The 14,763-nt window shown below is 38.8% G+C and overlaps 1 protein-coding gene across 1 annotated transcript in view; it reads right to left on the bottom strand.

The window, feature by feature from the left end:
* Nucleotides 1-398: 398 nt before the first annotated feature.
* SHPRH (SNF2 histone linker PHD RING helicase) overlaps nt 399-14,763 on the bottom strand; it is a 122,643-nt gene continuing 108,278 nt past the window's right edge. Inside the window, exons 26-30 of the mRNA XM_045294331.1 lie at nt 11,623-11,715; nt 10,717-10,803; nt 9,601-9,779; nt 6,268-6,348; nt 399-5,229 (exon numbers count right to left, since the gene is read on the bottom strand). Of these exons, the coding sequence (XP_045150266.1) occupies nt 5,133-5,229; nt 6,268-6,348; nt 9,601-9,779; nt 10,717-10,803; nt 11,623-11,715 (537 nt within the window). The 3' untranslated portion in view covers nt 399-5,132. The remainder of the gene's footprint in view (nt 5,230-6,267; nt 6,349-9,600; nt 9,780-10,716; nt 10,804-11,622; nt 11,716-14,763) is intronic.

Below are 14,763 nucleotides of genomic sequence, written 5' to 3'. Positions count from 1 at the left end.
TTACGTTCCTGGTGAGAACTAAAGATGGAATGCTGTGTAGAATGGCGGTGTGCATCCTGCCTTGCCATAGCCAAGGCTCTGACCAGCTGAACACCACTGTGAGGTCAAGGTGGTCACCTGAAGACCACGGGCTAGCAGCCCTGACGGTATCATGGTTAAGAACTGGGCCATTCGAACCCACCTACTGGCTATTGCTATCTGGGCAAAAGATGTGAGCTCTGCTTCCACAAAGACTATGACTTAGAAAATGCCCTGGGCAGAACTAGGTGGTCACTTGGAATACTCGGTATCGAAAATGGATGCTGTGGTATCAAACAACAAAAAGAAGCAGAAACCGGATATCAACAGAGGGTTTAAAAAGAAAAGCATTAAGGAAGTTTTAATAGAATATTCCACACTGATTCTTTAATAGTTTTAATAGTGTCATAATTTTTAGAAACATTCTGATACAATAAAGAACAGATACTAAAATACATTCCTTTTTTCAAACAGAGATTTGCTTTACCAAGGAAGACATTCTGTGAAGCTCCAAGGATAAGCCATCCAACACGATTAACAGGCAATAATGTTCCCATCTAGTTAATGGAAAGTTTCAGGCAGGCTCTGGAAAAAGACCTGGCCTCGCCATGGTTTGGTTGTGGAGAGCTGCGAGAACATAGGGGATGAATGGGACTGAAAAGTTTGAGCACACAATTAGGAATGCAGTAAAATACAAACTAAATGGTCTTGAAAGCAACCAAACTCAGGCAATCTCAGCAGATTCGCCCTACATAAGCGGAAAAGGAGAAACAAAATTTCTAAGGAAATTGGGGGACAAATATTTGCTCCTTAAGGCACTAGAAGGGTTGCACGTTAGTGATCAGAAATATGCTGGCATATAAACAACAGATCTGGAAATTACCCGATTGAAAACGTATCCTTACACATTATTCCTCCAATGGTGCGGTAAGGGGTGTTCAGTATTAAACAGAGACAAAGCAAATGAAGGAGGTTTGAAAAGCAGAAGTCTGAGAAAAAATGGAAGAGATGGATTGACAGGCATAAAGAAAAAGCTACTATTAACAGCTGTCACCTATAAAAACGATCATTATACAATGGAGATCATTTAGATTTGACTTCTATTTTGCAGAGAAAAAAGGATTAGCTGCAGCAGGATTTGGTTCGACTAGAACAATACTCTGAAAGCGACTGCTGCTCAACAGTGGAAGAGGATGCCAAGTCACAGTGCAGGGCCTTTGCTCTGCAAACAGAAGACATGCAAGCCCTGCCTGGCTGTCTCTGAGGTGGGGGAGGATGGGAGGCAGCAACTTTGGGCTGTGCTAAGCTCTCAGATTCAGTTTTTCCACTACTTCCTGGAGTTGTTACCATCTGTCCTAGGAAGTCAGAGGCAACAGCACAGCTCTACGGTGAGCCTTGACATTCTCTTGGAGTTATCAATTACTCACAGTGCCTTCCTTCAGCTGCAGGAAGGCTTGCAGCGGCCCATATTAACTCTGCTACTTTATAGGCATTCCTGTGACTCAGGTACAAGGAGATTCTTATAAGCATACCTTTTATTAAAAACATGGCTAACTGTCCCCACTGTACAGAAATAGTATTGAAGATCATACAATTACAGTAGGCAAGCTTAAAAATGCACTGCTGATATTGTACTGTTTTTTAAAAAATTGATAAGACAGCAATAAAAATTACGAATAGCACATTATTATGGGGTTCTGTCCAGCAAAATTTGAGTAAAGTTAAAAGATGAACACAAGGGAGGCAAGCATTCATTAGAACAATCAACCATTTTGCCCATGGACAAAATTGAGAGGGTAGGAAGTATAAGAAAAAAAGGTGTGATGAAAACTGAAAACACAGGGTAGAAGTGGGATGATTAATGTTACACTGTAAGGACTGTAATTAATGGCACGCAACAAACTGTGTATGAACTGTTGAAAGGAAAATGGATTTGTCCTGTATACCTTCATCCACCCAATACACAATAAAACAAAACAATACCAAAAAGCTCAACCATATGAAACTTTGGAAGAACTAGTAAAAGAGGTCAGGCGAAGATTTAGAAGACAATTTTTTTGTTCATTTCTCAGAGTAGCTTGAGTTGATGTCTAATCTTGTTCTGCTAAATTAAATTTCTATATATTTTGACAAATATTTGGTGATTTTTTTTGCTTAGTAATTGCTATTACATGTGGAATGAGCAATAATATTTAGCTTCTTTTATTGTTTGGTTTATTGTTATCAGTGTGAGATAAAAGGGGCCAATCTCAAAGAAATCCATGGGTCTTTTTGCTAATCCCATACAAAGAGAAAAGTTAAAGCTGCAATATAGAGAGCAAAGGCAACAGAGTTTGAAGAGAGGGGCTTTGGAGATAGATAGATGTATTTTATATAGATCATCCTTTCATTTCTACTATGCTCACCTGGAGTCATTTAACACAGAACAGTTTCCTAGATCCCCAAGCATTGTGAATGTCTTCTTAGGATTGGGGCTATCAATTTTCCTTACTGTTGATTAGTATAACATGCATTTATGTTAGCAAGCAACTATTTATAAGCATGCTAACACAGCAGATCATATAAAAAGGCATGGGAAGCAAACAAAAGTCCTATGCTTGCTGCCAAGAAGTTGTGAGGATTAGATAATTGTTTTGAACAACTGTTTAGAAGAACTGTTACAACTATTTTCAAGAAATAAACACAAACCAACTGCCATCCATCTGGCCCCTTCGGATGTACAGTGACCCTGTAGGACAGAGTTGAACTGCCCTACCGGGTAACCAAGGCTGTGCAGCCTTATGGAAGCAGCTGCCCAGTTTATCTCCTGCAGAGCAGCTAGTGGATCCGAACAGACAGGGGCTTCGCACTACTGACTTTTTGGTTGGCAGTCTTGGGCTTCAACCACTGTGCCACTAGCACTCCTTGAAGAAGTAACAGAGATATCAAATGTGAGACCTCATAGTATAAGCAATTCTGACATTCTTTGTTAAGAAATTTGAAAGGAAAACCATACGTTCGATGGCTCATAACTTACATAAATCCCCCGAATTTTAATTTCCACTAAAATATTTGATACCTTACAGAAATAAATTAAGATCATATACAGTAAGCACATTTCTCTTTGCTTTACAAAATTCAAGCATATCAAATGGTTTTTCCTAAAATTTTTTTCAAGAAAGAATATTTTGGAAACAAAACAAAAACCAAATGTGTGTTTTGTGTCATCATTACGTTTTAACCATGGCCTTCTTAATGTCAGCACGCCATAACTCAGTAATAGAACAGGAGGCCTGGAATCAGGGATCCAAGGTTCCTATGTTTACTTTCAAGTCTCTCAAATTTTTGGAAGCTCAGTTATCTTTAAAAGAGGGGCGACATTAATAATATCCATCTCACAGGCCTGTTGGGAAAATTAAGCAAGTGGATGTACAGGCAAGCTCTTAAAAATATGTAAAGAGCTATAAAAATAATAAGTATATGCAATTTCATATAAAAGAACCCATGCATCTCTCTCAACTGAAGAATAAGCACCAGAAACATGTGTTTGTTTTCTTCAGCTGAATTAAGTCACCCTTTAGACTTAGGTATAGAAAATGCACCTTGACAACTAAGCACCAAAGGCTCTTGGACAGTAAGACCCAGGGCATATTTCTATTACAATGTTCTGGGCAGCTAAAGAGGAGCTATTGCGTCCTGAAGGTTAATTAAAACTCTGGAAGATCAACGACAATAAGAGAAAACACATTTAGATTACACAAAACTGTTAAGGATACAAGCTACTCCGTATAGAAATCTCAAAGTCCATGAATTCTTCACAGAAGAAGAAACACTCTATGATTAACATTTGCAATTATTTCTTGTGTGACCACAGCATTCTCTTGCTCTAAACATCAAATACTATACTCGTCATGGGAAGAAGTTCACCTGGGAGAAAATACTCCCCTCTCATAACTTTAAATACAAGTGGTTAAAAAGGATAGTTACACATGAACAAGGGAAGAGGAAAGACATCAGCTTAATAATAATAAAAACCCTGCCATATTTCCATGTTATAATGGTAAGACTTAAAACTATAAAAATTTGTTATTTACAGATGTGTCAATCTTAAGCCATGTAAAAACTTATTAAAAATGAAGAGTACAGTACGTCGTCGAGTTACAAACATCCGGCTTAAGGATGACTTGTATGTGGCCTCTAAGAATATGTAAATTTGCCTTTACTTTTAATGAGTCAACCCATGGTTAACAAATAGTTCTTCATAGCAATCACTTTCAACTAATGCATATGCAACTTTAAAGCCATTGAAATGGTTTCCAATCTTTTCTTGAAGGGAAGGCAGGCTAAATAAGAACATATGCACCTTTTCAGACTTAGCTACAAATTCTACTTAAAGGCAAATTTATGAATGGATTTCTTAAGAATGGGTTCTTTAAATAACCTGGGGACTTTAACTGCAGACATAGCAGTTTAAATAATGTTTAGATAAAATTATACTTAAAATGCTAATACACTTAGAAATGCTATTCAGAGTTAATAGTTTACACTGGTATGACAATACATAATGAAAATTGGACGTTTCCAATATTTTGATTTTTAATAATAAGATACAGAGAAAAGAAATACTTGCCTACATTATTTGTCAGGAGTTGTATTATAAACTTACTACTCATGGAGTTACAGTCTAAATATACTCAAATAATTAGGCATTAAGGTAATTCATTGTCTATTTAACACATACAAGATACTGGTGACTTATGTGCTAAAGATACTGAAAGGCCCTTCTTAAAATAGGCCTGTATGTGAGGTCATATAAAACTAGATGGGTTTACTTTCTTTGTATCCCAACTCTTTATAAGGCTGATCTGAGCTAAAGAAAGGTACACATGACCTCTCTCTGTTCCCTCACTGCAGCAGATATATCCTTTGGAAGAAAAATAATGTTTTATTAGACAGTGGAACATGAAAAACCTTAGAGATCTATTGAACAAGGCTCCAGAATGACTAGGCCACTGTGCAGTGAGAGGAACAGTGTTTGCTGACATCTACTGGAACAGAGTTTTTCCTTATAGCTTTGCTCTGCAAGCCACGGAAGTGGATGGCTCCATGACAGCCTGGATGAAATCAAGGGCGCGTCAGTCCATGTCGTCCGTCTCCTGCGTGAACAGGTCTGCCAGGTCAGCCACCGTCAAGACGGAGGCCTCCGAGTGCTTCGCCGGTGAGCTCGTGCGACTGCAGGTTTCCCCAGAAGCCAGCGCCAGAAAGAAACCCCAGGAATCCATTAATACGTTTGTAACAACCTAAGTCTGGACACCAGTTTGTTTCTAAGTCTCTGTAACTAGGTCACTGGATATTCCCGGAAGGAAGGAGGTGGATACTATTACTACATTTCATCAAAATAATTTGCAGGCTTGATCATGAAATTTCCCCCGTGGATAATTAATAAAACAAAGAAGGCAAGATCCTGCCAACCACTGTTAATGCTCTCACCTTACAAAAGATTTTCAACAGTTCTTCAAATTACTATTTTATTAAGTTAGCAGTTTAAGATAAAGTTAGCAGGTCAACAACAAAAAGCCATGTTTTCTACTGGGCAAACAATCTCAGTGGAAACCATCCCTTCTAAGTCCACAATGTGCCCCTTGGATCTCTTAGAGCCACACCGAGCTCCCAGGATGTAGGGACACATTGGGCTATATTTTTCACAAAGGCTTTAAAGAAACAAAAGAATACTAACAGCAAATTTAGAAGTTTATGGCTCCAATGTAAAGTTTGTCAAACTAAGGCTGTTTTGGTCTTTCTGTTCCTGTTCTGCCTTTTGGAATTAAGGCCTGTTATTAGCTGAGCTTTAAGTCTCAATCTCCTTCTTTGCACGTGATGTGCGTATCAATGAATATAAGTATTGTTTCACACTTTCATGACAGACTGAGGCTCAGACATACATCATGTAAAAAGTGATCCAATGGGGCAAAGACATGTAACAGAGCTTAAATTTTACACACTAAAATTGAAAAATAATCATTGGTCAAATGTAGACAGAAAGGGGAAGAAAGAATAAAACTGAACCGGTAAAAGGTTCAGAGAATGCATTTTGTAGGCTTGGTGCTTTTATCTTTTGGTTGACTGAGTCGTCATTTAAGTGACGATGGTCCAAAATTATAGAACTGGGGGGTAGGGGGTGGGAGAGAGAGTGAAGATGTTCCCCAAAACAAACACATTGTTATCTACCAGGAAGCCTTTCTCCACCAATTTGTAGAAAAGGAAACCTACCTCTTCCCAGCAGTTTCCAGCATGGTTTGCATTCTTTCTTCTATTGTTGCTTTAATTAAGAATCTGTGCACAATAGTAGGTCTAGAAGGCACATAATAAACAAAAAGTTTACAAACACCTTCAATTAGTTCCAAACAGGTTTCACAGTATTATGTGTAAAGAGTCTAGGAGATAGAATCAGTAGTCAGTTGGTGCTCACTCTTAGCAAGTACTATTCCAAGTGTTGGGAGTTCAGCAGGGACTCAAACAAAGCGCTTGATCTCAATGAACTAACCTATGAATGAGGGAGAAAACCCATAAACAAGATCATTCCGAGTAGAAAGTTTTGTGAGGAGGCAGGATTCTGAGTGGAGAAAGCAATGATGGAAATGAGGCTAAGAAAAGATGTGGAACAGTAAGAGAAGAGCATCCAGGCAGAAGAAACAGCAAATAAATGCAAGGCCCCTGGGCACACAGAATGTGCTTGGGAGAAGCCTGGTGTGGGAGAGGCACATGTAATGAGAGGCAGAGGGGTGAAATGTGATTGGAGAGGCGGGCAGGAGCCAGGTCATACAGGGTCTTGTAGGACAGGGCCAGGATTTGGATTTTAATGGGTCTTCCATGGAAAGCCATCAGAGAGCTTTATGCCTGACTTATATTTTGATAATGCCTCTGGCTACAGTATGGATGGGTAATTAACAAAACAATTAACAAGCACCCTCCCACCCCCACCCCTGTCTTAATCCCACTCTCTCAGTGTTCCTCTCTGAAGCAAAATTCCTGAAAAATAGTTGTCCATGCCAGTGTGTTGTGTTTAAAAGCATGGAGTGTGAGCTTTGTCTGTGTTTGAAACCTGCCACTACGTTTTACAAGTTGGGGGGTATTGGACAAGTTACTTCGTGTAATATGGAATGTATTACACTAAATAAATCCACACAATCCTATTCTTACATTCCAAGCACGCCACTGCCTCCAGAGAAACTGGCTTATGATTTATCATAGGTTTACCACACTCCGTGAGCCACTTTCCTCAGTTGGCCACCTCTCGTAACGCTGTCTTCATTTACTCTGAGCTTTGTCTTTGCTGGCTCCTGTTCTTCTTCCTGAGCCTATCATCTGAGACATATCCTCTCGTGACTTTACAATACTATCCTCTGTGTTGGTCTCCAAATGTGTATCTCCAGCTTTCCCCGCCCCACTTCCCCCTTTTTGAACTCTAGCCTTGTTTCTTCAATTGTATGTATAACAGCAATCTGTTCAGATGTCTAACATCTCAAATTTCTATCGAAACTTCTTTTCTTCCCTCACCAAAACTCCATCCTCTAGTCTTTCTCATGGCTGCTGACGGCTACTTTACCTGTCTAGTTGTCCATGTCAAAAACCATGGTGTTCTCTCTTAAGTCTACCCCATTTCACAGAGTAAAACCAAGGTCCTCACGGTGGAATTCTCAACAAATAAAACACCCGAACCCATTACCTTCAAATGCATTCCGATTCATAGCAATCCTATTGGTCAGGATAGAACTGCCCCAAAGGCTCTCTAAGGCTGTACAGGAGCAGACTGACGTCTTTATCCTAAGGAGCTGGTGGGTCTGAACTCACAGTCTTTTGCTTAACTGCTGAGTGTTAACCACTGCACCCCCAGGGAGTCTTGGCTTTTTAGGTCCTTTAAAGTCTGCTTCTCCTAAGCTCTCTGAGTTCACCTCCTATTCTTCCCTCTAGCATCCACAACTCTGACATGGTTCGCCATTTTGCAAGCATACCAGGCCATCTCCTGAACTCTTTACACTGGGTATAATGACTGAGCATTCTTCTCCAAGGCATTCGTATAACTTGTTTTCTCGCCTCTTTTAAGTCTTTGCTTAAATATTTCCTTTGCAATTAAAGTCTTTCTACTCATCTCCCTGTACTCTTATTAGTCCTTTAACCCTGATCTGTTTTTTTCTAGCATCTAATATATTTCTGTTCATGGTTTACCACCTGCCTTCCTACCAGCCAGCTTTTATGCACAAAGGCTCTCGCACTTTAAGGACATCTCAAGAATCCAGGGCAGTGCCTGGCACACAGAAGATGATCCATAAAAATTAAATGAAAGAGGCATGTAGTTCAGATGCAAGATTGGGGCATTGGGTGATACGACCTAAGATAGTAGAAAAACCTGTTTACTAGCGAAGTATAGGATGATTATGACTTGCCAACATAAAGTTGTGGCAAGTTGTTTGTGTTTAGAAAACACTGGTAAAACAAGAAGTCAACTTTTTTTTTTAAAAAGAACCAACCACACAAAACCAAGATATAATGCATTTTACCTGACACCTGGTAGTACCTGAGAACCACCATGCATTTATTTCATTACTTTGCCATATTCTGTTAAGAATTCCTCTGATGAACATGTCTCTGTCCTGTTAAAATTTTTATTTGCTCTCCTGGCTATTGCTTATAGAGGAATGAGAACTTCTTCAGAGGCATTCATCTCCTTTCCTTATACTTTACATCCCATAATCCCAAACTTCTTAACAGCCCAAAGAGATTTAGCACCTCTGTTTTCATGCATGCAGCTTGTCTTTGGCCTTGAGAGCACTCTTTCCTCAAGACTCAAGCTTTCCTTCATTCTCCAGGACGCAGGGGACCACTGCTCTTTGGAGCTCTGACAGTAACCTGCCTTGTGCACACTCCACCGCAGTGTTTCACTCTTTCCCTCTCTGCTGCACAGTCACTTTCTTGTGGGAGGAGGTTTATGTCTTATTCAATTTGGATCTTCAGTATATGGCACAATTAATATTTGTTTAATAAATGCTTATGACAACAGCATTTAAAAAATTCATATAATATAACCTCTAGGATGGAATATATCTAGGAAGTTTTATCAAATATAATATCCAACATTTTGATATTAGGTTTGCTTTCCACCCTTGCCTAAATCTAGTTATCTCTTATTGTTTAGCCTTAGGTTCATCTCTTCAGTAAGAACTTATATCAAGGAGATAGTTATTTTCACTCAAGCATGAAATATACTATAGATAAAAACAAATTCCTAATAAAATCATGATGGATCCCTTTCATTACATAACCATTTCAAGTATTTATAGCACACCTTATTTGATGATGTCATCATTGCCGTTTTGAAAGAGGGAAGGCTTTTTTTGTGAAGCAAATAAGAAGGAAGACAAAGCTCTAGGAGAATGTTAGGGTTTCCCATCTCATGGCAGGAGAGCTGAAACTCTCAATTACTGTTTTGCTGTAACTTCAAACATTTAATAAAAAATTAAAACTGAACAGGCTATGAAAAACATAATTAGACGAGTTTCTTAGAAACCTGAAGTAAGTACAACGGACTCTAATTCCAGTTCTTACTTGGTCTGTCCGATTCGGTGCACCCTCCCTATGGCCTGCAGCTCATGGGCAGGGTTCAATATGGGTTCCACCAAGAGAACGTGAGTTGCCTCAATGATTGTTAGTCCATTAGAACCCGTGTGCAGGGGCAGCAGCAAAATATTGATTTGGGGATCATGCTTAAATGCGTAAAGATTCTCCTAAAAAAGAAAGGTACATTTTAATTTTAGCTGGGTCAATTAAATAGAAGTATGAAATGTAAAATGGTCAGTTTTAGAAAATATAAGCATGTTGTTTATCTTTAATAACAAGGAAAAATATCACATATGCTCTCCTGTTCTTTATCATATAGAGTGGATTCACAAGATTATGCATATGATGTATGTAAATTCAATCACATGAGCTTAGAGGAGAAAAGAGAGGAGAAACAATGTGCTAGAGCAGCAGTTCTTAACCCGTGGGTTGCGACTCCTTTGGGGGGATTGAATGATCCTTTCGCAGGGGTCACCTAAAATGTCCTGCATATCAGATATTTACATTATGATTCATAACAGTAGCAAAATTAGTTATGAAGCAGCAACAAAAGTAATTTTATGGTTGGGGGTCACCACAACATGAGGAACTATATTAAAGGGTCACGGCATTAGGAAGGTTAAGAACCACTGTGCCAAAGTGCGTGTGAGCAGAGAGACACAAATCTGCTACATTTGCAGCTGGCTGTCTTTTCTTTGCATCTCCTTGGAGCCTGCACCTGGCAACGTTCTGAGCATACGAGGGCAATTCTGACTTATTTGGTTTCACCTTTATAGTATATGTAGAACCTAATCCTTTGGATGCGTAAGGCCGTTGGCCCATTCAAGGGATGTATCATATACAATTGTTTCCCATATTAATGAAAAGCGTTTCAAACCAGAAGATCTTAAAAGAAGATACTCGTGTTGCTACAGAAAAAATTAGTAGTTTCTCTACTTTGCCTTTAAAGGTTAAATTTGTAATTCATGAATTAAGAATTAAAACCTTGCTTATGTGATTTATATGATTCAAAAAGGGTGGAAAGGCAAGCTAATTAATAACAGTTTTAATATGTGGCTGAATCTACTTCAAATAACACAAGTTAAATTTTCCTGATATACGTACCTGAAATGTCTTAATGCGACTGATTTGTGCAAATTCCATGTTGTTGTCAGTAAGAGCTTTTGAAATAATATCCAATACATCTTGCCACTAAAACAAATAAAACAAATATTTATACAATGCTTTCACAAAGAGGACCTGAAAAGGGGCTAAACCAAAATAACTTTCACATTTCAGTGTTAAATAATCCAAACCAACACCAAATCCTCATATTTAGCACTGCCAACATTCGTTGACTCTATCTTGAAATAATGGTATCAAATGATGGCTTAAGTATAGATGAAAGATGTGTTTTTTTAAACATTTAACTATAGAAGGAATAATTAATAAAACAAGGAATTAAGTATTTAATAGGTATGGTCACTTATTTTTCCAAATTTAAATAAAGAATTTTTACTGCCTTATTCACTCGAATGCTTTAATTTTTCTTAGCCAGTTGGTAGAATGAATGTCAAGGTTACAGGCTTCCAAGTTTAGAATGGGAAGCTTGCTGCTGTCGAGTCGATTTTGACTCCCAGCGACGACATGCCAAGAGTGGACATGCCCCACAGGGTTTCCCGGAATGTAACTCTCGAGGCAGGCCATCAGCTGTTTGCTTGAAGAATAGCTAGTGAGTTTGAATTTACAACCTTTCGGTTAGCAGTGCTTTAACCACTGTCTAAGCAGAACTCCATAAAAAAGGGGTAAAAATTCCTAAATCAAATACACAAACATGAATTATCATTAAATTTCTCTAAAAATAATTCTATCCTATGGGCACGGACATAATTTAATGAGTAATAATCTAATAGTAATTCTAAATCTAAATCTATTATGGCAAAGCAATTGACTACCTCATATAAATCGATATAAACTGATTAGAGAGAAGACTGGTCTGAGTTAACATTGAGGGTGAAATGTGGCGTATACCGTTGAAAAAACGAGCGCTTTAGCCCCTGGATCTCTACGCTGGATTCTCATCAGAGTTCTGACCACAGCTTCCACTTTTGTAGAATGGCTGCCCTTTAAACACAAAGAAGAAACCCATCGTTACAAATAAAGTCGGATCAACAATGGGAAGGAAAACCAACATGAAACATTCTTCTTTTCTCTTTTTTAATCATTTTAGTGGGGGCTCGTACAACTCTTACCACAATCCATCCATCCATCCATTGTGAGCATATTTGTACATTTGTTGCCATCCTCATTCTCAAAACATTTTCTTTCTACTTGAGCCCTTGATATCAGCTCATCCCACCCCCTGCCCTGCCCCACCCCCTCATGAACCCTTGATAATTTGTAAATTATTATTTTGTCATGTCTTACACTGTCGACGTCTCCCTTCACCCACTTTTCTGTTGTCCATCCTCCAGGGAGGGGGTTATATGTAGATCCTTGTGATCGGTTCCCCCTTTCTACCCCACCTTCCCCTTACCCTCCTGGTATCACTACTCTCATTATTGGTCCTGAGGGGTTTATCTGTCTTGGATTCCCTGTGTCATGAAACACTTCTTAGAATAAAAATTGTGTACCACAACAAATTAACATATGCATATAGTATTTGCCTGTCTTATGTGGATATGTTAGACATTTTCTTTAGTTTGCGGGTAGAAGCCAAAGAATTTACAAGGAAAGTGTATCACTGAGTGCAGTGATATTACCCTGTGATATTGGTGAAGAAGCTGCAAAATGTTATCACAGATGAACAGAATTTATACTCAAAAATACTCTTCACTTAGCCTCACACATTCAAGTATGCTGGTATTACAAATGAAGCAAAACTTCAACGTAAGCCAATAGTGAAGGATCTGACTAGGGAGAAGTCCTTGGTTCTCACAAAAGTACTACAAAGAATGATGAAAGCGGTATAGATGATATAGCCATTTGGGTTCTAAGGTCGAATTATACAGAATTGGAGAGACAATCAAAAAGCACTTTGCGCATCTTCCATAACCATTTCCATCATGAGATTATGAAAATGAGGAGATAATAATAAGTAGAGAAATTAAGAAAATGAGAAAACAGCAAGTGTCTTTGCTGACTTCACGGAGAGCTGTCCTCTTCTGAGAAGTGACATGGGGTAGTGATTACACACATGGGCTCTGAGTGAGGCAGTTCACTAGTAATGTAAGTTCTAACCATTCTAATTCTTATTACAATTTTTAACCTTGCTAAGCTTTGCTTCCCCATCTGTCAAGCAGAGCTGATTATTAAATCTATTGCAAAAAGTTGCTGATAATTAAATAACACAAGGCATTATCAAGTACTCTGCCCATCGAACAGTAAGCACTAACTTTCTCTCTGAGATAGTAAACACGAACAATGTAATGTCCTAGATTGGACCATGATGGGGGCAGATCTAACACAAAGAAACCAAGGATGGTCTCACAGGAGCATTGCCCTAAATCAATTTTACATGATGTGATAGTTAAGTTTTATTGTGCCAACTTGGCCAGTGAACATGTGGAATTAGTTGAAGGGCAGAGAGCTAAATGGCTCGGCGAGCCTCGTCTTTCTAGTTCTCACGTCTCTTGTTTTCTGATGGTCGGACCAGGCTGCAGCTGCCCCGCTGCTTCAGCTGGCAAGGCTCACTTCCTGCAAGGCATCCTCGAGGAAAAGCACATGGACCTACCCCGATGCAGCCCTGGGTGCTGGAGCAGCCGTGTGGAGACCCCTGCCAGCGCTGAGATGCTTACACGTTCACTGATTCAGCTTTCCTCCTGCAGTGTGTCACTGTGTGTGTTTTGTGAGTTTGAAGAGGACTTTGTAGATGGGTGTCAGACACATGGGCCAATGTCAGACTTATGGGCTTGGACTGGACTGGGTCGGGATGCTTTCTTAATGTACACTCACCCTTTATATGAAACTCTCTCTCATAAAATGAGCGTCTATGAATTTTGTGTCTCTAGTCTACCCAGACTAACTCACGTGAGGACACCATAGAGGGTAAAAACCCTAAACCAAATAAGGAAGAAAACTTTTGTTATCAAATAGGACAATAAAAAATAGTTTTAAAACACTCATCACTAAAATGCTGAGTCAGTATTTTTCTGGACATACAGCCTTTCAAAAAATTTAAATCTATTTTTAAAAGGCCCGTTTTAATAAAACGTCGCAATGTGAAATGATCTCGGAGAAGTGTAGACATAGGAAATTGGCATATATGATTTAGGAATTTAAACGAATCATCTATGTTCCTGACAAAGTTTATTTGAAAGCAATATATGCTTACTAGACAATCAGCCTAAATTAAAAGTATATAGAACTAAAAAAAACACATTTCATGTCTCACCCTCAATTCATTTTCTTTTCCACACACTATTAAAGTACAAAACAACCCACAAAAAACTCCAAAGCCCAAACAATAAAAACAGCTTTGTTAAAAAGTTGGCACTTATTCTAAATTTTCCTGTGCACTTAAAGGCCTATGCAAAAATGTACTCACATGCCATCAATTAAAAAAAAAGTTTTTCAAAGCCCCCATCCATTTAACATTATCTCTCAGGGACGTTTCATATAGGGTTTTCTGTTTATCTTATTCTAATGGTTGCACAGTATTCTATATTATGTACACTAATTTACTAAGCATTTGTTTATTGATATCCATTATGGTTGAATTTATTATAGTTTGCTATTACAAACACTTTCATTGACTACACTTATTCCGAGAGCTCTGGGTATGTGTCCAATTTTTTTTTTGATAGATAAGTCAAAGTGGAATTATTGCTCAGAGAAGAAATGAAGCTTTAGATATTTAGGTTCGGGTAGAGTTCCTATCAAAGAGCACTTTTAAAATGCTAGAATATTTATCAATAGAAAAGTTGGCTCACTGGAGATCCCCTTGCAGAGGGGCCTCGGGGAGGAGATGAGCCAGTCAGGTTGCGATGTAACAATGATGAAAAATACAACTTTCCTCTAGTTCCTAAATGTTTCCTCCCCGCTCCCATTACCATGACTAGAATCCGACCTTGAAAGTCTGGCTAGACCAGAGGATGTACACTGGTACAGATAGGAACTGAAAATCCAGGGAATCCAGGGCGGATGATCCCCACAGGACCAGTGGTGTGAGTG

Source organism: Echinops telfairi, unplaced genomic scaffold (genome assembly GCF_000313985.2).
Source record: "Echinops telfairi isolate 266 unplaced genomic scaffold, ASM31398v2 ScPeMD7_3533;HRSCAF=4204_0, whole genome shotgun sequence".
Taxonomy (NCBI): domain Eukaryota; kingdom Metazoa; phylum Chordata; class Mammalia; order Afrosoricida; family Tenrecidae; genus Echinops; species Echinops telfairi.
The sequence above is the reverse complement of the archived record's forward strand: the minus strand, read 5'-3'. Positions and strand labels throughout refer to the sequence as shown.